At 42.4% G+C, this 22,763-nt stretch overlaps 1 protein-coding gene across 1 annotated transcript in view; it reads left to right on the top strand.

Annotated features, from left to right (window-relative positions):
• The first annotated feature begins 4,713 nt into the window (after positions 1-4,713).
• The window catches only part of LOC139378792 (protein Shroom4-like), a 90,458-nt gene continuing 72,408 nt past the window's right edge, over positions 4,714-22,763 (top strand). The window contains exon 1 of the mRNA XM_071121293.1: positions 4,714-5,243. Coding sequence (XP_070977394.1) covers positions 5,121-5,243 — 123 coding nt within the window. The 5' untranslated portion in view covers positions 4,714-5,120. The remainder of the gene's footprint in view (positions 5,244-22,763) is intronic.

Raw genomic sequence — 22,763 nt, forward strand, 5'->3', positions numbered from 1 at the left:
TATTTAAGTCTCCATATATCCACTAATTCCAATATATCCATGACATTCATGATTTCCTTAAGTGCCTGAGAGTGATAGTTTGTAGTGTGATTTCCTTTCCGGTCCATAGAGGTATTTAAGACCGTATTAAAATCTCCCACCATAATAATAGAGTCTAGTGTTGCTTGTTGATTTGATAAATTCTTATATATATTTCCAAAGAAGCTTGGATCATCATTATTCGGACCGTATAGGTTAATAAGCCATATCTGTTTATTGTCCAATAACATATTTAAAATAATCCATCTACCTTGAGGATCTGTTTGGACAATTTGCACATTTGGATCAAAATTATTGTTAATTAAAACCATCACCCCTTTTGAATTTCTTTGCCCATGGGAGAAATATATTTTGCCCCCCCAGTTCTTTTTCCACAAAACGCAATCTGAAATTGTTGAATGGTTTTCCTGTAAACAATAGATATTATATTCCTTCTCTTTTAGACAGGTAAACACTGATTGTCTTTTCTTATTATCTGCTAGTGTCACGTTCTGACCTTAGTTCTTTTGTTATGTCTTTGTTTTAGTATGGTCAGGGCGTGAGTTGGGGTGGGTAGTCTATGTTCCTTTTTCTATGTTGTGGTTATGTGTTTGGCCTTGTATGGTTCTCAATCAGAGGCAGGTGTCGTTCGTTGTCTCTGATTGAGAAACATACTTAGGTAGCCTTTCCCACCTGTGTTTTGTGGGTGATTAATTTTCCGTGTCAGGGTTTATTCCACACGGGACTGTTTCGTTAGTTGCGTTTATTCACGTTGTTATTTTGTATTTCAGTGTTCAGGCAAATAAACATCATGAACACGTACCACGCTGCACATTGGTCCGATATTTCCCACTCCTCCTCAGACAAGGAGGACGACGATCGTTACAGAATCACCCACCATCCAAGGACCAGGCAGCGTGGTATCGGGCAGCAGCGAGTTCTGGACTCCTGGACATGGGAGGAGATTTTGGACGGAGAGGGACCCTGGGCACAGGCTTCACGGTCCGGTCCATCAGGTTCCTCCTCGACGCACCAGGCCTCCGGTGGCAGCCCCACGCACCAGGCTGTCTCTCCGTCTCCTTCCTCCAGGTGCTCCCGCCTGTCCAGCGCAGCCAGAGTCTCCCTCCTGTCCAGCGCTGCCAGAGTCTCCCTCCTGTCCAGCGCTGCCAGAGTCTCCCTCCTGTCCAGCGCTGCCAGAGTCTCCCTCCTGTCCAGCGCTGCCAGAGTCTCCCTCCTGTCCAGCGCTGCCAGAGTCTCCCTCCTGTCCAGCGCTGCCAGAGTCTCCCTCCAGTCAGGAGCTGCCAGAGCCTCCCGTCAGTCAGGAGCTGCCAGAGCCTCCCGTCAGTCAGGAGCTGCCAGAGTCTCCCGTCAGTCAGGAGCTGCCAGAGTCTCCCGTCAGTCAGGAGCTGCCAGAGTCTCCCGTCAGTCAGGAGCTGCCAGAGTCTCCCGTCAGTCAGGAGCTGCCAGAGCCTCCCGTCAGTCAGGAGCTGCCAGAGCCTCCCGTCAGTCAGGAGCTGCCAGAGCCTCCCGTCAGTCAGGAGCTGCCAGAGCCTCCCGTCAGTCAGGAGCTGCCAGAGCCTCCCGTCCAGGAGCTGCCAGAGCCTCCCGTCAGTCAGGAGCTGCCAGAGCCTCCCGTCAGTCAGGAGCTGCCAGAGCCTCCCGTCAGTCAGGAGCTGCCAGAGCCTCCCGTCAGTCAGGAGCTGCCAGAGCCTCCCGTCAGTCAGGAGCTGCCAGAGCCTCCCGTCAGTCAGGAGCTGCCAGAGCCTCCCGTCAGTCAGGAGCTGCCAGAGCCTCCCGTCAGTCAGGAGCTGCCAGAGCCTCCCGTCAGTCAGGAGCTGCCAGAGCCTCCCGTCAGTCAGGAGCTGCCAGAGCCTCCCGTCAGTCAGGAGCTGCCAGAGCCTCCCGTCAGTCAGGAGCTGCCAGAGCCTCCCGTCAGTCAGGAGCTGCCAGAGCCTCCCGTCAGTCAGGAGCTGCCAGAGCCTCCCGTCAGTCAGGAGCTGCCAGAGCCGCCCTTCACTCCGGCGCTGCCGGAATCGCCCTTCACTCCGGCGCTGCCGGAATCTCCCGTCCATTCGGGGCCCGCTGCTAGGGTCCCCAGTCCGAGGTTGGCGGCGAGTGTCGCCGCTCTAAAGGCACCACGTCGTTAGTTTCGTTTATTCACGTTGTTATTTTGTATTTCAGTGTTCAGGCAAATAAACATCATGAACACATACCACACCGCGCATTGGTCTGATATTTCCTACTCCTCCTCAGACGAGGAGGACGACAATCGTTACAGCTAGGCCATTACAATTGTAACTGGCTATATTTATTTCACCACTTACTATAATGAGACAACTTTCAATTCTTGTTATCAAAATATGTTTGTAAACGTTCCATTAAAAAGTAGCATGATGATTGACTGTCTATATAGCTGTACCATGATATTTGCATTGCTACTAACTAAACCTCCAATTGGTCCCTACTATTCCACCCGCTAAAAGCCCTCCTCATCCCGAGTTGGGTTGTCATCCCAATGCCCGCCAGCACCTGGCAACCTTGGTTAGTGCGCACTGCGCCCGGCCTGCCACAGGAGTCACTGGTGCGCGATGAGACAAGGATATCCCTACCGGCCAACCCCTCCCTAACCCGGGCGACGCTAGCTAGGCCAATTGTGCGTCGCCCCACGGACCTCCCGGTCACGGCCGGTTACGACAGATTCTGGGCGCGAACCCAGAGTCTCTGGTGGCACAGCTGACGCTGCAGTACAGACCTTTAAATTAAGCAAATTTGGCAACGATTGGGCGTTCGTAGCTTAGTCCTCTCTGTCCGAAGCGGTGTACACGTTAAAGTTGGATTTTGTCTATAGCTTCGCGACCCCCTGTATCCCATAGCCCTGAACCGGCTGGGATCCATCCTTTGAAAAGAGCACACAGTGCCATTTACCGAATTGAAGTAGATCAACTGCCAAATGCATTTCCATCACCTTCATCACCTTCATGGTTAATGGGATAATTGTCATCAACAACTGCTGAATTGCATAGCGCCACATTCAAACAATATTACTAAAAATATTTATATTCATGAAATCATAAGTGCAATATAGGAAAACACAGCTTAGCCTTTTGTTAATCCACCTGTCGTGTCAGATTTTGAAAATATGCTTTACAGCGAAAGCAATCCAAGCGTTTTATCGATCGCTCGACAAAACATTATGTACACTTAGCATCAAGTAGCTTGGTCACAAATCAGAAAAGCAATCAAATTAAGAGACGGGTCAGGGATCATATCACCTCTACCTTACCTGACACCCTAGACTCACTTCAATTTGCTTACCACAATAGATCCACAGACGATGCCATAGCCCTAACCCTATCCCATCTGGACAAGAGGAACACCTATATAGTAATGCTGTTCATTGACTATAGCTCAGAATTCAATACCGTGGTACCCTCCAAGCTCATCATTAAGCTCGAGGCCCTGGGTCTGACCCCCGCCCTGTAAAACTGGTTCCTGGACTTCCTGACGGGCCGGCCCCAGGTGGTCAAGGTAGGAAACAACACCTCCACTTTGTTGATCCCCAACACTTGGGTGCGTGCTCAGCCCCCTCCTTGTACTCATTGTTCACCCATGACTGCGTGGCCATGCATGCCTGCAACTCAATCAGGTTTGCAGACCACACAACAGTAGTAGGCCTGATGACCAACAATGATGAGACAGCCTACAGGGAGGTGGTGAGCACTCGGAGTGTGGTGCCAGGAAAATAACCTCTCACTTAATGTCAAGAAAACAAAGGAGCTGATTGTGGACTTCAGGAAACACCACCCCCCTATCCACATCGACGGGACCGCAGTGGAGAAGGTGGAAAGCTTCAAGTTCCTCGGCATACACATCACTGACAAACTGAAATGGTCCACCCACACAGACAGTGTGGTGAAGAAGGTGCAACAGCCAACAGCACCTTATCTTGGCACCTAAAACCCTCACAAACTTCTACAGATGCACAATTGAGAGCATCCTGTCGGATTGTATCACCGCCTGGTACGTCAACTGCACCGCTCGCACCCGCAGGGCTCTCCAGAGGGTGGTGCGGTCTGCCCAATGCATTACCAGGGGGCAAACTACCTCCAGGACACCTACAGCACCCGATGTCACAGGAAGGCCAAAAAGATCATCAAGGAAACAACCACCCAAGCCACTGCCTGTTCTATCATCCAGAAGGCGAGGTCAGAACAGGTGCCATCAGACTGTTAAATAGCCATCACTAGCACATTAGAGGCTGCTGCCTATATACAGACTTGAAATCACTGGCCACTTTAATAATGTTTACATATTTTGCATTTCTCATATCATATGTATTTACCGTATTCCATTCTACTGTATCTTAGTCTATGTCACTCTGATATTGCTTGTCCATATATTTCTATATTCTTAATTCCATTCCTTTACTTAGATGTGTGTGTGTGTTTGTTGTGAAATTGTTAAGATATTACTGCACTGTTGGAGCTGAAACACAGCATTTTGCTACACTCGCACTCACATAAACACATCTATGTGACCAATAAAATGTGATTTGAACATCTGCAAAATGTGTATGGAGGAATAAAATTAGATGAAGATTTTATCTGTTACCACACATGCTAAATTGTGTAGTGTGTACTCTTTCCTCAATCACAGTTTAAATTCTACCATGACTATCTATGAATTTCAAACTAGTTTTGAAATTGGGGGACTGGGAAAACTTCTTCCTACTGTGTCAGAAGTTTTGGTTTTGGAAGAATACTAACGTAGCGAGGCGTAAAAAGACGCCTGAGCAGAGTACTCACAACTGTTTTTTCAGGGGAAACTGCTGTAGCTCTGAGAACCGGAAACATCCGTTTTCACCACCCCGCGGAGAGTGGAACACTAACGCTACTGCCTGAACTTTTTTTTAGCCCTCCCCCAATCTGTATGTATCACTAATGTCTCTGTTCGATTTGTTGCTTTATTGCAATGGAATGGTAGGACCCATTGGCTAGTAGTGATGGAGACCGAGTTCTAAAACAGCGCAGGTAGAAAAGTGACTCCTTTCCACTCCGCTCGGTCGGTTACCGCAAGTATAATAACGTTAAAATATATCTAGAATGGAGACTGTTGAGCAGCTCGTGTCGTTTAACCATATCCCAGTCCAGTTAAACGGAGGCACGCCTTGGGGGTTCACGCTGAAAGGAGGTCTCGAGCACGGAGAACCGCTCATCATCACTAAAGTGAGTCGTGATTTGTTTTCAGAACTCTCGCACGCGCTTTGTTGTCGTGGGATACGTTTAAGTTGAGTTTTTACTGTTAGACTGACCGCCCACAAGGCCAACGCAATGTACATTTGTTAGGCTACATAATTTGTGGTTTGTGACTGTGTGAGAGTAACATGTCCAGTCAGTAGAACTGCATGGTTGGATATTTTGTTTCAACTTCTTTGCCTTTAATTCATCAATGTTCCATCAAAGTCCTTTGAAATTTAGATCATTCTTGTGACTATATAGAAATAAGAATACATAGTATAGCTTGCAGTGGTCACTACTGGGCATTTCCATCTAAAAGGACCCATAAGCACCAACATGTGAAGTGCATAGGAGCATTTCAAATTAGCTGTCAAAGCTGAGTTTTATTTATTTTTATTAAGGTATATACCTTTTTTAAGCCATTCTCCAAACTAAAAAATAGGAATAAGCAAAGTCATTGATTTCTGGTCAACATCTACCAGAAACAGTCTTACACAGGATTATAAATTCATCAAAACACAATCATGTTGTTGAAGTAAAGACCCCTGCCAACTAATATGAACACTTTTATATTTAGTTTTAGAGAAATTATTTTGACTCTATTAAATTGAACAGACATTGCCGTGTAATTCCAATACCAAAAACCCACATTTTATTAAGATAATTTCTCTCCCTCATGGGGGGATAACGAAAGTTCACATTCACCGAAGTAGCAAGTAAAGGTATACCTACTAATTTAGTTAGTGTTTTTACTGATATCAAGTTTGTTTATGAATGTATTAAGTGATTTAAAACCCATAATTCTGTAACTAAATCAGAATTATTGCAATTGAATTACAATGGAAAATCATAGTAGTCATAAACCACAGTTAGGTCACCTGCTACTGTCCTCCCTTCCACTGGCATACTGTTATGTTCAGCTCAACAAAAAACATTTTTTCTCTCTTTCTGTGGTCTTTCGTCAAAGCCAAGACATGGTCAGACTCCCTGGCTGGACCAAATCCGAACCAATCCTAGATGTCTATGTTTCACAAGTTTGTACAGTACAGTAGACAACAGTACAGAAAATAGTACTGTAGAGTTCAGTACAGTAGAGCACACTGGAGTAGAGTACAGTACTGAACATATCTATTTTACTGTACAATATGGAACTCTGCTGTGCTGTACTGTCCAAAGTTGTGAAACACAGACATCTATAATTGTTTCAGATTTGGTCTGGACCGGGCCAACCAAATGTGGTCTTGTTTGGGTGCGGAGCTCATTACAATAATAGCCAGTGTGTACAATTATACCCAAATATGAAAAAGGTTATTGCATATGCTACCTTTGTGTACCTATTCAGGATGCATCACCATGAATATAATGATATTCATATCCATAATTATGCATTTCTATATAGTACAGATTAGGGACCCATAAATCCTGTAGATGGTAGAATGTAGAGGTCGACTGATTAATCGGAATGGCCGATTAATTAGGGCCGATTTCAAGTTTTCATAACAATCGGAAATTGGTATTTTTGGGCGCCGATTTTGCCTATTTATTATTATTTTTATATACCTTTATTTAACTAGGCAAGTCAGTTAAGAACACATTCTTATTTTCAATGACTGCCTAGGAACGGTGGGTTAACTGCCTTGTTCATGGGCAGAACGACAGATTTTCACCTTGTCAGCTTGGGGGATCCAATCTTGCAACCTTATAGTTAACTAGTCCAACGCTCTAACCACCTGCCTCTCATTGCACTCCACGAGGAGCCTGCCTGTTACGTGAATGCAGTAGAAGCCAAGGTAAGATGCTAGCTAGCATTAAACTTATCTTATTAAAAAACAATCAATCAATCATAATCACTAGTTATAACGACACATGGTTGATGATATTACTCGTTTATCTAGCGTGTCCTGCTATAATCGATGCAATACTGGGGGATGATTTAACAAAAGCGCATTTGCGAAAAAAGCACAATCGTTGGACGACTGTACCTAACCATAAACACCAATGCCTTTCTTAAAATCAATACACAGAAGTATATATTTTTAAACCTGCATATTTAGCTAAAATAAATCCAGGTTAGCAGGCAATATTAACCAGGTGAAATTGTGTCATTTCTCTTGCGTTCATTGCACGCAATGTCAGGGTATAAGCAACAGTTTGGGCAGCCTGGCTCATTGCGAACTAATTTGCCAGAAAGTTACGTAATTATGACATAACATTGAAGGTTGTGCAATGTAACAAGAATATTTACACTTGGGGATGCCACCCATTAGATAAAATACCGAATGGTTCTGTATTTCACTGAAATAATAAACGTTTTGTTTTTGAAATGATAGTTTCTGGATTCGACCATATTAATGACCAAAGGCTTGTATTTCTGTGTGTTATGTTATAATTAAGTCTATGATTTGATAGAGTAGTCTGACTGAGCAATGGTAGGCAGCAGCAGGCTCGTAAGCATTCATTCAAACAGCACTTTCGTGCGTTTTGCCAGCAGCTCTTCGCAAGCAGAGCGCTGTTTATGACTTCAAGCCTATCAGCCTAATGGCTGGTGTAACCGATGTGAAATGGCTAGCTAGTTAGCTGGGTGTGCGCTAATAGCGTTTCAAACGTCACTCGCTCTGAGACTTGGAGTAGTTATTCCCCTTGCTCTGCAAGGGCTGCAGCTTTTGTGGAGCGATGGGTAACACTGCTTTGATGGTGGCTGTTGTCGATGTGTTCCTGGTTCGAGCCCAGGTTGGGGCGAGGTGAGGGACGGAAGCTATACTGTTACACTGGCAATACTATAGTGACTGTAAGAACATCCAATAGTCAAAGGTATATGAAATACAAATGGTATAGAGAGAAATAGTCCTATAAATACTATATTAACTACAACCTAAAACCTCTTACCTTGAATATTTTCTCATGTTAAAAGGAACCACCAACTTTCATATATGTTCTCATGTTCTGAGCAAGGAACTCAAATGTTTGCTTTTTTACATGGAACATATTGCACTTTTACTTCTCCAACACTTTGTTTTTGCATTATTTAAACCAAATTGAATATGTTTCATTATTTATTTGAGGCTAAATAGATTTTTATTGATGTATTATATTAAGTTAAAATAAGTGTTAATTCAGTATTGTTGTAATTGTCATTATTACAACAACAACAAAAAATCAGCCGATTAATCGGTATCGGCTTTTTTGGTCCTCCAATAATCGGTATCGGCGTTGAAAAATCATAATCGGTCGACCTCTAGTAGATTGTTACCTATAAATACCGTAAATACGTTACCAGATGTAAATCCACTTTAATTGTTGTATGTAGCCAACCTCTCTTTCATATTCCCAAAGATTGGAAGCTGCCGCGATCATCCCTCCCTTTAAAAAGGGGGTAACACTCTAGACCCAAACTGCTACAAACCTATATCTATCCTACCCTGCCTTTCTAAGGTCTTCGAAAGCCAAATTAACAAACAGATTACCGACCATTTCGAATCCCACCGTACCTTCTCCGCTATGCAATCTGGTTTCAGAGCTGGTCATGGGTGCACCTCAGCCACGCTCAAGGTCCTAAACGACATCATAACCGCAATCGATAAACATTACTGCGCAGCCAAATTCATCGACCTGGCCAAGGCTTTCGAATCTGTCAATCACCACATTCTTATTGGCAGACTCGACAGCCTTGGTTTCTCAAATGATTGCCTCGCCTGGTTTACCAACTACTTCTCTGATAGAGTTCAGTGTGTCAAATTGGAGGGGTGGTAGTCCGGACCTCTGGCAGTCTCTATGGGGTTCCATATGGGGGACCTCTGGCAGTCTCTATGGGGTTCAATACATGTAGCTGACTCTCTTCTCTGTATACGTCAATGATGTTGCTCTTGCTGCTGGTGATTCTCTGGTACACCTCTACGCAGACGACACCATTCTGTATACTTCTGGCCCCTCTTTGGACAATGTGTTAACTAACCTCCAGACGAGCTTCAATGCCATACAACTCTCCTTCCGTGGCCTCCAACTGCTCTTAAACGCAAGTAAAACCAAATGCATGCTATTCAACAGATCACTGCCCGCACCTGCTCGCCCGTCAAGCATCACTACTCTGGACGGCTCTGACTTAGAATACGTGGACAACTACAAATACCTGGGTGTCTGGTTAGACTGTAAACTCTCCTTCCAGACTCACATTAAGCATCTCCAATCTAGAATTGGCTTCCTATATCGCAACAAAGCATCCTTCACTCATGCTGCCAAACACCCTCGTAAAACTGACCATCCTACCGATCCTCGACTTCAGTGATGTCATCTATAAAATAGCCTCCAACACTCTACTCAACAAACTGGATGCAGTCTATCACAGTGCCATCCGTTTTGTCACCAAAGCCCCATACACTACCCACCATTGCGACCTGTACGCTCTCGTTGGTTGGCCCTCGCTTCATACGCGTCGCCAAACCCACTGGCTACAGGTTATCTACAAGTCTCTGCTAGGTAAAGCCCCGCCTTATCTCGGCTCACTGGTCACCATAGCGCTCCAGCAGGTATATCTCACTGGTCACCCCCAAAGCCAATTCCTCCTTTGGTCATCTTTCCTTCCAGTTCTCTGCTGCCAATGACTGGAACGAACTGCAAAAATCTCTGAAACTGGAAACACTTATCTCCCTCACTAGCTTTAAGCACCAGCTGTCAGAGCAGCTCACAGAATACTCTACCTGTACATAGCCTATCTATAATTTAGCCCAAACAACTACCTCTTCCCCTACTGTATTTATTTATTTTGCTCCTTTGCACCCCATTATTTATATTTCTACTTTGCACATTCTTCCACTGCAAATCTACCATCCCAGTGTTTTACTTGCTATATTGTATTTACCTTGCCACCATGGCCTTTTTTTGTCTTTACCTCCCTTATCTCACCTAATTTGCTCACATTGTATATAGACTTATTTTCTACTGTTTTATTGGTTGTATGTTTTGTTTATTCCATGTGTAACTCTGTGTTGTTGTATGTATCGAATTGCTATGCTTTATCTTGCCAGGTCGCAGTTGCAAATGAGAACTTGTTCTCAACTAGCCTACCTGGTTAAATAAAGGTGAAAAAAATGACAAAAAATGAATATCATTTAAAACTTTTTTTTCCACATAAAGAATATTTTTATTTTTTATTAATTAGTATATTGGACTCTAACCATAACATTTGTTGTATTATTTGTTAGATTTTTTTCTGTGGGATAAAACTTAAATTGTAACCAGCTTTGTATGGCTTTTTTAAGAAAGGGTGATACTTGAAATATTTTTTTTCCACATATGAGAAGTTGTAATATGTATGAAGGCAAAAAGGCAATTTTTGAACAAAGGATAAGCCTGCCTTAATAATCTACTGAATAATACTTTTGGGTTTAAGTATAATGTATGTATGAATGAAGCTTTTAGTGAGGGGTTTAAAGCTTTAATATTTAATAATTTTAGCCCCTCAAACTCCTATTCATTATATAAATAGGCACGTTTTAATTTTGTCTGGCTTAGCATTCCAAATAAAAATAAATATTTTTTGCTCATATGATTTTAAAAAACGAGTCATCTGAAGTAGGCAGTGCAATTAGTAAGTAAGTGAACTGTGATAGGATCAAAGTGTTAATCAGTGTGAATCCCCCCCATAAATAGACAAGTATTTTCCTCTCCATGGTTGCAGAATCTTATCAGTTTTTGCTGACTTTATATTGAAATTGTGGTAAGTTAATTTATATTTTTTGAGATGTGAATACCAAGTATGTCTACTTCACTATCTGCCCATTATATTGGTAAAGTACAAGGTAGTGTAAACAATCCAATACTTAATATGGTTCACTTGTCATAATTAGGTTTTATTCCAGAGAGGCTAGAAAAGTGATCAAGTTCTTCAGTGAGACTGTACAGGGATCCAGATTGCGGACTTAAGAAAAAACTAGAGTCATCGGCATACATTGACACTTGTTTTTATCCTCTGGATTTCTAACCCCTTGACTTTCTTGTTGGATCTAATTTTAATAGCTAGCAATTAAATGGCCATAATACATAGATATGGAGACAACCTGACAGCCTTGTTTTACTCCGCTTAAAAGCTCAATACTTTCTGAGAAGTAACCATTATTTACTATTTTACATCTAGGGTTGCTGTACAGTGCCTTGCGAAAGTATTCGGCCCCCTTGAACTTTGCGACCTTTTGCCACATTTCAGGCTTCAAACATAAAGATATAAAACTGTATTTTTTTGTGAAGAATCAACAACAAGTGGGACACAATCATGAAGTGGAACGACATTTATTGGATATTTCAAACTTTTTTAACAAATCAAAAACTGAAAAATTGGACGTGCAAAATTATTCAGCCCCTTTACTTTCAGTGCAGCAAACTCCAGAAGTTCAGTGAGGATCTCTGAATGATCCAATGTTGACCTAAATGACTAATGATGATAAATACAATCCACCTGTGTGTAATCAAGTCTCCGTATAAATGCACCTGCACTGTGATAGTCTCAGAGGTCCGTTAAAAGCGCAGAGAGCATCATGAAGAACAAGGAACACACCAGGCAGGTCCGAGATACTGCTGTGAAGAAGTTTAAAGCCGGATTTGGATACAAAAAGATTTCCCAAACTTTAAACATCCAAGGAGCACTGTGCAAGCGATAATATTGAAATGGAAGGAGTATCAGACCACTGCAAATCTACCAAGACCTGGCCGTCCCTCTAAACTTTTAGCTCATACAAGGAGAAGACTGATCAGAGATGCAGCCAAGAGGCCCATGATCACTCTGGATGAACTGCAGAGATCTACAGCTGAGGTGGGAGACTCTGTCCATAGGACAACAATGCACAAATCTGGCCTTTATGGAAGAGTGGCAAGAAGAAAGCCATTTCTTAAAGATATCCATAAAAAGTGTCGTTTAAAGTTTGCCACAAGCCACCTGGGAGACACACCAAACATGTGGAAGAAGGTGCTCTGGTCAGATGAAACCAAAATGGAACTTTTTGGCAACAATGCAAAACGTTATGTTTGGCGTAAAAGCAACACAGCTGAACACACCATCCCCACTGTCAAACATGGTGGTGGCAGCATCATGGTTTGGGCCTGCTTTTCTTCAGCAGGGACAGGGAAGATGGTTAAAATTGATGGGAAGATGGATGGAGCCAAATACAGGACCATTCTGGAAGAAAACCTGATGGAGTCTGCAAAAGACCTGAGACTGGGACGGAGATTTGTCTTCCAACAAGACAATGATCCAAAACATAAAGCAAAATCTACAATGGAATGGTTCAAAAATAAACATAATCAGGTGTTAGAATGGCCAAGTCAAAGTCCAGACCTGAATCCAATCGAGAATCTGTGGAAAGAACTGAAAACTGCTGTTCACAAATGCTCTCCATCCAACCTCACTGAGCTCGAGCTGTTTTGCAAGGAGGAATGGGAAAAAAATTCAGTCTCTCGATGTGCAAAACTGATAGAGACATACCCCAAGCGACTTACAGCTGTAATCGCAGCAAAAGGTGGTGCTACAAAGTATTAACTTAAGGGGGCTGAATAATTTTGCACGCCCAATTTTTCAGTTTTTGATTTGTTAAAAAAGTTTGAAATATCCAATAAATGTCGTTCCACTTCATGATTGTGTCCCACTTGTTGTTGATTCTTCACAAAAAAATACAGTTTTATATCTTTATGTTTGAAGCCTGAAATGTGGCAAAAGGTCGCAAAGTTCAAGGGGGCCGAATACTTTCGCAAGGCACTGTACATAACTTTAACCCATTGTATAAGAGATTAACCTCTCTGGGATATGTGGGACGCTAGCGTCCCATCTGGCCAAAAGCCAGAGAAAATGCAGAGCGCCAAATTCAAATAAATGACTATAAACATCAAACTTTCATGAAATCACACATGTAAGATACCAAATTAAATCTACACGTGTTGGGAATCCAGCCAACATGTCAGATTTCAAAAAGGCGAAAGTCAACGATGCTATTACCTGAGGATAGTACCTCCGTAAACACAAGAGATAACATATTTCAACCCTGCAGGCGTCCCACATATCCCAGAGAGGTTAAAACACAAAACACAGAAATAAAAATATAAATCATGCCTTACCTTTGACGAGCTTCTTTTGTTGGCACTCCAATATGTCCCATAAACATCACAAATGGTCCTTTTGTTCGATTAATTCTGTCTATGTATCCAAAATGTCAATTTATTTGGCGCGTTTGATCCAAAAAAACACCGGTTCCAACTTGCGCAACGTGACTACAAAATATCTCAAAAGTTACCTGTAAACATAGCCAAAACATTTCAAACGACTTTTGTAATATAACTTTAGGTATTTTTTAAAGTAAATAATCAATAAAATTGAAGACTGGATGATCTGTGTTCAATACAGGAAGAAAACAAACTGACGCTACCTTTCTGGTCACGCGCCTCTAACAAACAGTACACTTGAAGTTACCCTCATTTTGAACAGGGCTTCTTCTTCATTACACAAAGGAAAAACCTCAACCAATTTCTAAACACTGGTTACATTCAGTGGAAGCGGTAGGAAATCTGGATTCCCAATGAAAACTAATTGAAAAAAGAAAATCTGAATGTTTTTTCCTCTGGTTTTCGCCTGCTACATAAGTTCTGTTATACTCACAGACATGATTCAAACAGTTTTAGAAACTTCAGTGTTTTCTATCCAAATCTACTATTAATATGCATATCTTATCTTCTGGGGATGAGTAGCAGGCAGTTGAATTTGGTCATGCATTTCATCCGGACTTGAAAATACTGCCCCATGTCACCAAGAAGTTAAGTAAGTAATCCAGGCATTTACAGTGCCTTGCGAAAGTATTCGGCCCCCTTGAACTTTGCGACCTTTTGCCACATTCCAGGCTTCAAACATAAAGATATAAAACTGTATTTTTTGTGAAGAATCAACAACAAGTGGGACACAATCATGAAGTGGAACGACATTTATTGGATATTTCAAACTTTTTTAACAAATCAAAAACTGAAAAATTGGGCGTGCAAAATTATTCAGCCCCCTTTGTAGCGCCACCTTTTGCTGCGATTACAGCTGTAAGTCGCTTGGGGTATGTCTATATCAGTTTTGCACATCGAGAGACTGACATTTTTTCCCATTCCTCCTTGCAAAACAGCTCGAGCTCAGTGAGGTTGGATGGAGAGCATTTGTGAACAGCAGTTTTCAGTTCTTTCCACAGATTCTCGATTGGATTCAGGTCTGGACTTTGACTTGGCCATTCTAACACCTGGATATGTTTATTTTTGAACCATTCCATTGTAGATTTTGCTTTATGTTTTGGATCATTGTCTTGTTGGAAGACAAATCTCCGTCCCAGTCTCAGGTCTTTTGCAGACTCCATCAGGTTTTCTTCCAGAATGGTCCTGTATTTGGCTCCATCCATCTTCCCATCAATTTTAACCATCTTCCCTGTCCCTGCTGAAGAAAAGCAGGCCCAAACCATGATGCTGCCACCACCATGTTTGACAGTGGGGATGGTGTGTTCAGTGTGATGAGCTGTGTTGCTTTTACGCCAAACATAACGTTTTGCATTGTTGCCAAAAAGTTCAATTTTGGTTTCATCTGACCAGAGCACCTTCTTCCACATGTTTGGTGTGTCTCCCAGGTGGCTTGTGGCAAACTTTAAACAACACTTTTTATGGATATCTTTAAGAAATGGCTTTCTTGCCACTCTTCCATAAAGACCAGATTTGTGCAATATACGACTGATTGTTGTCCTATGGACAGAGTCTCCCACCTCAGCTGTATATCTCTGCAGTTCATCCAGAGTGATCATGGGCCTCTTGGCTGCATCTCTGATCAGTCTTCTCCTTGTATGAGCTGAAAGTTTAGAGGTACGGCCAGGTCTTGGTAGATTTGCAGTGGTCTGATACTCCTTCCATTTCAATATTATCGCTTGCACAGTGCTCCTTGGGATGTTTAAAGCTTGGGAAATCTTTTTGTATCCAAATCCGGCTTTAAACTTCTTCACAACAGTATCTCGGACCTGCCTGGTGTGTTCCTTGTTCTTCATGATGCTCTCTGCGCACCTCTGAGACTATCACAGTGCAGGTGCATTTATACGGAGACTTGATTACACACAGGTGGATTGTAGTTATCATCATTAGTCATTTAGGTCAACATTGGATCATTCAGAGATCCTCACTGAACTTCTGGAGAGAGTTTGCTGCACTGAAAGTAAAGGGGCTGAATAATCTTGCACGCCCAATTTTTCAGTTTTTGATTTGTTAAAAAAGTTTGAAATATCCAATAAATGTCGTTCCACTTCATGATTGTGTCCCACTTGTTGTTGATTCTTCACAAAAAAATACAGTTTTATATCTTTATGTTTGAAGCCTGAAATGTGGCAAAAGGTCGCAAAGTTCAAGGGGGCCGAATACTTTCGCAAGGCACTGTATATATAAATTCTAGTCGTACCTTTATCATAGCCTTTTCAAAATCCGCTATGTGGACCACGCCTGGTATCTTCAATGTTTCATAGTGTTCAATTGTTTTAAGTAATTGTCATATTATCTCCAATATGTCGTCCATGTAAAAAACCTGTTTGACCAGGATGATCAATATCCGGTAAAACCTTTTTTTATTTTATTCTATGTGCTATGCATTTCGCCAGGATTTTCGCATCACAACATTGAAGAGTAAGAGGCCTCCTAGTTTTTTAAATGGACTTACCACCTGGGTCCTGTTTTAGTAGTAATGAAATCAGACCTACTTGTTGAGTACCTGAAAGTCTACCATTTGTATAAGAGTAATTAAAACATGCTAATAATGGATCTTTGAGTACATCAAAAAAGGTCTGATATACCTCTACTGGTATACCATCATGCCCTGGTGTTTTTCCAGACTGAAAAGATTTTATTGCCTCAAAGTTCCTCTTCTGTAAGTTGGCCTTTACACAGGTCTTTCTGTAAATGTGTAAATTTGACATTATTGTTATTAGGAAATAAATCCTTACAGTTAACATCATTCAGTAGAACTGGAGGAGACTGAAAAGAAAACATATGTTTTTCTTTGCCCATGATAAAAATATATTTCTCCCTCCCAGTCATTTTTCTATATGTGTAGAATTTGTTCCTTGTAAACAGTATATATTATGTTCTTTATCTTTTAGCCATGTAAAAATGTATTATTTTTTTATGATCTGCTAAGCCATTACAATTATAACTTGCTATACTCATTTCCCCACTTACCATAATGGTACCCACGTTTCAATTATACTTACCACAACCAATGTTTGAAGTGTTTGAATGTTTGAATATCTGAAGATGCTTAAGAGAACTAACCAAAACATGGAAAACAGTCAGAAAAAAGTAAATAGTAACAATAATAGATCATATTAATAGAAATAAAAACAGCACAATCTTATAAATGAATGGTCATATTTGAAAGTCCTAGCAAGGCTGTAAGCATGTCAGCCCAGCCTGCATAGTTCATTGGATTCAATGGTTTGACTTTTTTATTATTTTTTTTAAATGAAGGGAACTTCAGAAATATATCGCAAGACCAGACCTTTTTTAATGTCCATTACATGCAAGACATATTTCATGTAGTCCTCATTATATCCTGTTGTATTCCGACAAAAACAGGAAGAAGGAAAAAGGAACATAGATTCTAATGACTGCAAGTAAAAATTATTCTTAGGCATCACATCCTGTTGTATCGTGCCATGGCTGTGCCAGAGCCGACTGCAAGCCAACCCCGGGCACTCCCTTATGGGAAGGCATACCCAAGATCAACTCACAATCGACTCTGACACAGCCACGGCACGACAGCCAAGAACACATGCAGTACTGACAATCCAGAGCGAGTAAATCTGTAAAACCAACACTGTCTCCACCCATACACATGTAGTTTTTTATTCCAGGGTTGTTGCTCTATCACTTCAGCTGTTTTACACCTAGGCCTATATCATTAGGATCAAGAATATAAAAGGTAGCATAAATAGCTTATAGAAATATATAATATACCTTTCTCTCGCTTAGAGAAGTGCTTCCGTAAGCCAATTATTGTATTAGTTCTACTGTTAACTTTAATCCCTTTATCCCAGTGTTAACCAGCATGCCACACACTAGAGACAACAACCCTGTTGAGAATACCTAATCCATCCATTTGCCGGTGTGTATCGGAAGAATAATTATCCTTAACATTTTTTATATTTATTTTTTAAATGTAAAACGGTAATAAAACCAATTATTTGAGGATCATGTAGGCCTATTCCAATAGAGAACCTAGGCTGGTTTTTAATTATATAATCCTTTAGTCTAGCACAAAAAATGTGATATGACCTGATTTTATTAATCTTAAATGCTAATCCTTCCTATTCACATCGGCGAGCAAGGGACGCACTATATAATAGTTTTTACGTGATAATATTCCCGACCTCTACAATTAGGCCATTATCATGTTAAACAAAAAAATTACTTTGGTATTTCTAATGGTACAATCTTCAAATTTAATACATAAAAAATCCTAAAGGGAAAAAAGTCAGCTCCCTTTCATCCTCGCAGTCCCCTAAATCAAAACCTGATATTTCGCCCATATAGTCCAAAGTTCCATATTTCCTAAATAGAGAAATGATACGTTCATCATACCCATTCTGCATTACCATAAGTCCAACCTTTGTTTTAAGTCCACGGTTCCATACTACATTAATAAAACAAATGAATCCATATTTTGACTGTGTAATGCGGTGCAAATATGTATCGGGGGCTACTTCAGCAGGAGGTAGCTAGCTACATGCCGTGTTGCATTATTCAAGTGTGTTAACTTCTGTGCATCATGGGGCGCTAACACGATGCAGCCCAGACTCCAAGTGCAGGCTAGAAATGAGTAATTGGAGCAGGCACGGTGCGCACAATAATAAGGGGTACGCTGCGCTGTTAGACAGGCTTGATCAGTCAGACACATTTGACAGAAGTACTGAAAGTAACACATTCTAGTACTGAATAGTTGAACATTTTTCTAGTATTAAAAAGTACAGAGGTTTCAGTATACCGTGCAACACTAGTGTGTGTTGTGCATGTCTTCCAGATTCACCCCTCTCTGAGCAAGAGAGGGGGGGGGGGTATAGAGGAGAATGAAAGGGAGTGGGAGAAAGAGCCGAGAGATATCCCCCATTCTCTTAGAAAGGGTAGAGCCTCATGTTTTAGTACGAGCTGCATGGTATTTGACTGACCATGTGTCCTTCCTTACTGGTAACACTGTATAATCCTTCATCTCTTACCCTCCTGTGGTATCCTGAGAAATAGGATTGTCTCTCTTGTGTGTGTGTGTGTGTGTGTGTGTGTGTGATTCTACTATAATCCTGTTGGTTAGGGGTTAAATGACACTGGTTACATCTGATAGAAGCCAATTCTTTGCTAAACCTGCTAGCTTACTGGCTACACAAAACCCGTATGGAGTGGCATCAGACATAGGAGTCACCAATGTGTGTTTGTTATTATTAGGTATACAGAAAGTACATAATGTCTGTGGCTATGATTGTGGTGTACTGTTGTCATTTGTTAATGTCTGCTCCTGCTGCTTCTAAGAACTTGTAGTCATGACTGGAGATAGAGATGAAATGTTCCCATCTCTATCTTTCCATCTCTGAACCCCCTAAGCTGTTTCTACTAGGTCTGTAAGCTTGCCACATTAAAACACTGTATAATAGAGAGGTTGGAAGGCCAGTTCTGGGTATACTGTTGTATTTGTCCTACTCTGCCTCCAGATGTAAGGATGTTTTATCTATTTAATCTATCTTATCTATATAGTCTTATTTAGCATCTTATGACTTTGCTTATTTGTGAAACATCTAGGCTGATGCAGTGTTTTAAAGTCTTTATTATTGGCCTAATAGACTAGAGAACCACATGGAACGCTTTTGTTTGATGTTACCGTCGTAGATAACCAGGTGTTAATGGTTGTAAAATTTGTACCGGTTGTAACATTGCGCTGCTTTATGCATTAACTCACTGAGAATCTCTTTACTAGTTGCCCCAAATCAATATTTTACAAGTTGCTATACGAGGACAAGTGTCAAAGGGATACCTTTTTAATTTTGGCAATGATGCCCTTTATCTTCTTCCCCAGAGTCAGATTAGCTTGCGGATACCATTTTTATGTGTCTGTGTCCAGTATGAAGGAAGTTAGAGGTAGTTTCGCAGCCGAAAAATACACTGGTACAAAGAAACTGACAATAACTTCTTTGTGCTGTATATCATGCATTCTTTAATTCGCTCTGTCCGTTCCGACACCCCTTTCCTGATTCCCTTCACCCCTTTCCTGACTCGTTCTCGTGCTCTGGTGTTACTGGTACCACAGGACGCAATACACACACACGGTGTTACTGGTACCTCCGGGTGAAATAGTCATACTTTTCCTTCCCTCCTCCTCTACTTTAAATGGAACAGTGGATCTAGTGAATAGGAACCAATGTTTTCAGGAACAGTTGGGAATTGGGGAATTTACAGTGGAGTGCACGCACACACACACACACACACACACACACACACACCTCTCTGTCACACACTCCTACATAACACATCCTGAAGTTTTGGCCAGTGTTTGAACGTGTCCATTAGAGAAACCACACCAAAGGACCGTATCTTCCCAAGGAGAGAGGGAGGGGAAAATAGGGGGAGGGGAAGGTTTTGGTGAAGTGGGCAAGGTCGTTTCAGCCTACAGGGAGGTGGAGAGAGCCCTGGCGGAATGGTGCCAGGAAAATAACCTCTCCCTCAACGTCAACAAAATGAAGGAGCAGGATCGTAGACTACAGGAGACAGCATAGAGAGCACGCCCCCATCCACATCGACGGGCCGCAGTGGTACTGGTCAAAAGCTTTAAGTTCCTGCACCTCACTGAGGACCTGATATGGTCCTTTCACGCCAAATAAATTTGGCCCCTAGACCCTCACAAACTTCTACAGATCAGATCAAACTATATTTGTCACATGCATCGAATACAACAAGTGTAGACTTTACCGTGAAATGCTTACTTACGAGCCCTCAACCAACATTGCAGTTCAAGAATATATTACCAAGTAGGCTAAAATAAAAAGTAACACAATAAGAATAACAATAACGAGGCTATATACAGGGGGCACCGGTACTGAGTCAGTATGCAGGGGTACAGGCCAGTTGAGGTAATCTACAAATGTAGGTGGGGGCGAAGTGACTATGCATAGGTAATAAACAAACAGCGAGTATCAGCAGTGTACAAGGGGAGGGGGGGGGGGGGTGTCAATGTAAATTGTCCGGTGTTGGTTTTTATGACTTGTTCAGTAGTCGAATGACTTGGGGGTAGAAGCTGTGGAGGAGCATTTTGGTCCTAGACTTTATGCTCTGTTACCGCTTGCCGTGCGGTAGCAGAGAAAACGGTCTTTAACCTGGGTGACTGGAGTCTCTGACAATTTTATGGGCTTTCCTCTGACACTGCCTATTATATAGGTCCTGGGTGGCAGGAAGTTCGCACTACCGTCTGTAACACCTTATGGTCAGATGCCGAGCAGTTGCCATACCAGGCGGTGATGCAACTGGTCAGGATGCTCTCGATGGTGCAGCTGTAGAACCTTTTGAGGATCTGGGGGCCCATGCCAAATCTTTTCAGTCTCCTGAGGGGGGAAAAGGTTTTGTCGTGCCCTCTTCATTACTATCTTGGTATGTTTGGACCATGGTAGGTCGTTGGTGATGTGGACACCAAGGAACTTGAAACTTGAACTTCTCCATTACAGCCCCGTCGATGTTAATGGGGCCTGTTCAGCCCGCCTTTTCCTGTAGGCCACTATCAGCTCCTTTGTATTGCTCACATTGAGGGAGAGGTTGTTGTCCTGGCACCACACTGCCAGTTTTCTGACCACCTCTCTATAGGCTCTCACACCATTGTCGCTGATCAGGCCTACCACTGTTGTGTCATCTGCAAACTTAAATGTTGGTGTTGGAGTCGTGTTAGGCCAAGCAGTCATGGGTGAACAGGGAATACAGGAGGGGACTAAGTACACACCCCTGAGGGGCCCCAGTGTTGAGGATCAGCATGGCAGACGTTTTGTTGCCTACTCTTGCCATCTGGGTGCAGCCCGTCAGGAAGTCCAGGATCCAGTTGCAGAGGGAGATGTTTAGTTCCAGGTTCCTTAGCTTATTGATGAGCTTTGAGGGCACTATGGTGTTGAATGCTGAGCTGTAGTCAATGAATAGCATTCTCACATAGATGTTCCTTTTGTCCAGGTGAGAAACAGCGGTGTGGAGTGCGATTGAGATTGGTCATCTGTGGATCTGTTGGGGCGGTAAGCGAGTTGGAGTTGGTCTAGGGTGTCCGGGAGGATGCTTTTGATGTGAGCCATGACCAGCCTTTCAAAGCACTTCATGGCTACCAATGTGAGTACCACGGGGCGGTAATCATTTAGGCAGGTTACCTTCACTTCCTTTCGGCACAGGGACTATGGTGGTCTGCTTGAAACATGTAGGTATTACAGACTCGGTCAGGGAGAAGTTGAAAATGTCAGAAGAAGACGCTTGACAGTTGGTCCGCGCATCCTTTGAGTACACGTCCTGGTAATCTGTCTGGCCCAGCGGCTTTGTGAATGTTGACCTGTTCAAAGGCTTTGTTCACATCGTCTACCAAGAGCGTTATCACACAGTCATCCAAAACAGCTGGTGCTCTCACGCATGCTTCAGTTTTGCTTGCCTCAAGCGAGCATAAAAGACATTTAGCTCGTCTGGTAGGCTCACGTCACTGGGCAGCTCGCATCTGGGTTTCCCTTTGTAGTCCGTAATAGTTTTCAAGCCCTGCCTTATCTGACGAGCGTCAGAGCTGGTGCAGATTCAATATCAATCCTGTATTGACGTTTTGCTTGTTTGATGGTTTGTATGAGGGCATAGCAGGATTTCTTATAAGCATCCGGATTAGTCTCCCGCTCCTTGAAAGCAGCAGCTCTAGCTCGATGTGGATGTTGCCTGAAATCCATGGCTTCTGGATATGTACGTACAGTCACTGTGGGGACAACGTAATCGACGCACTTATTGATGAAGCCGATGACTGAGGTGGTGTATTCCTCAATGTCATTGGATGAATCCCGGAACATACAGTGCCTTGCGAAAGTATTCGCCCCCCTTGAACTTTGCGACCTTTTGCCACATTTCAGGCTTCAAACATAAAGATATAAAACTGTATTTCTTTGTGAAGAATCAACAACAAGTGGGACACAATCATGAAGTGGAACGACATTTATTGGATATTTCAGGGTTAGTAATTTCTTTTCTGATGTCCAGAAGTTCTTTTTGGTCATAAGAGACGGCAGCAGCAACATTATGTACACAATAAGTAAAAAAAAATAAAAATTGCATAATTGCTTGGGAGAATGTAAAACGTCAGCCATGTTCTTCGACGCCCTTTAACATGCACCATCGAGAGCATTCTGTCGGGCTGTATCATCTCCTGGTACAGCAACTGCACCGCCTGCAACCGCAGGGCTCTCCAGAGGGTGGTGCGGTCAGCACAACTACCTGACC

Source organism: Oncorhynchus clarkii, chromosome 21, assembly GCF_045791955.1.
Source record: "Oncorhynchus clarkii lewisi isolate Uvic-CL-2024 chromosome 21, UVic_Ocla_1.0, whole genome shotgun sequence".
Taxonomy (NCBI): Eukaryota; Metazoa; Chordata; class Actinopteri; order Salmoniformes; family Salmonidae; genus Oncorhynchus; species Oncorhynchus clarkii.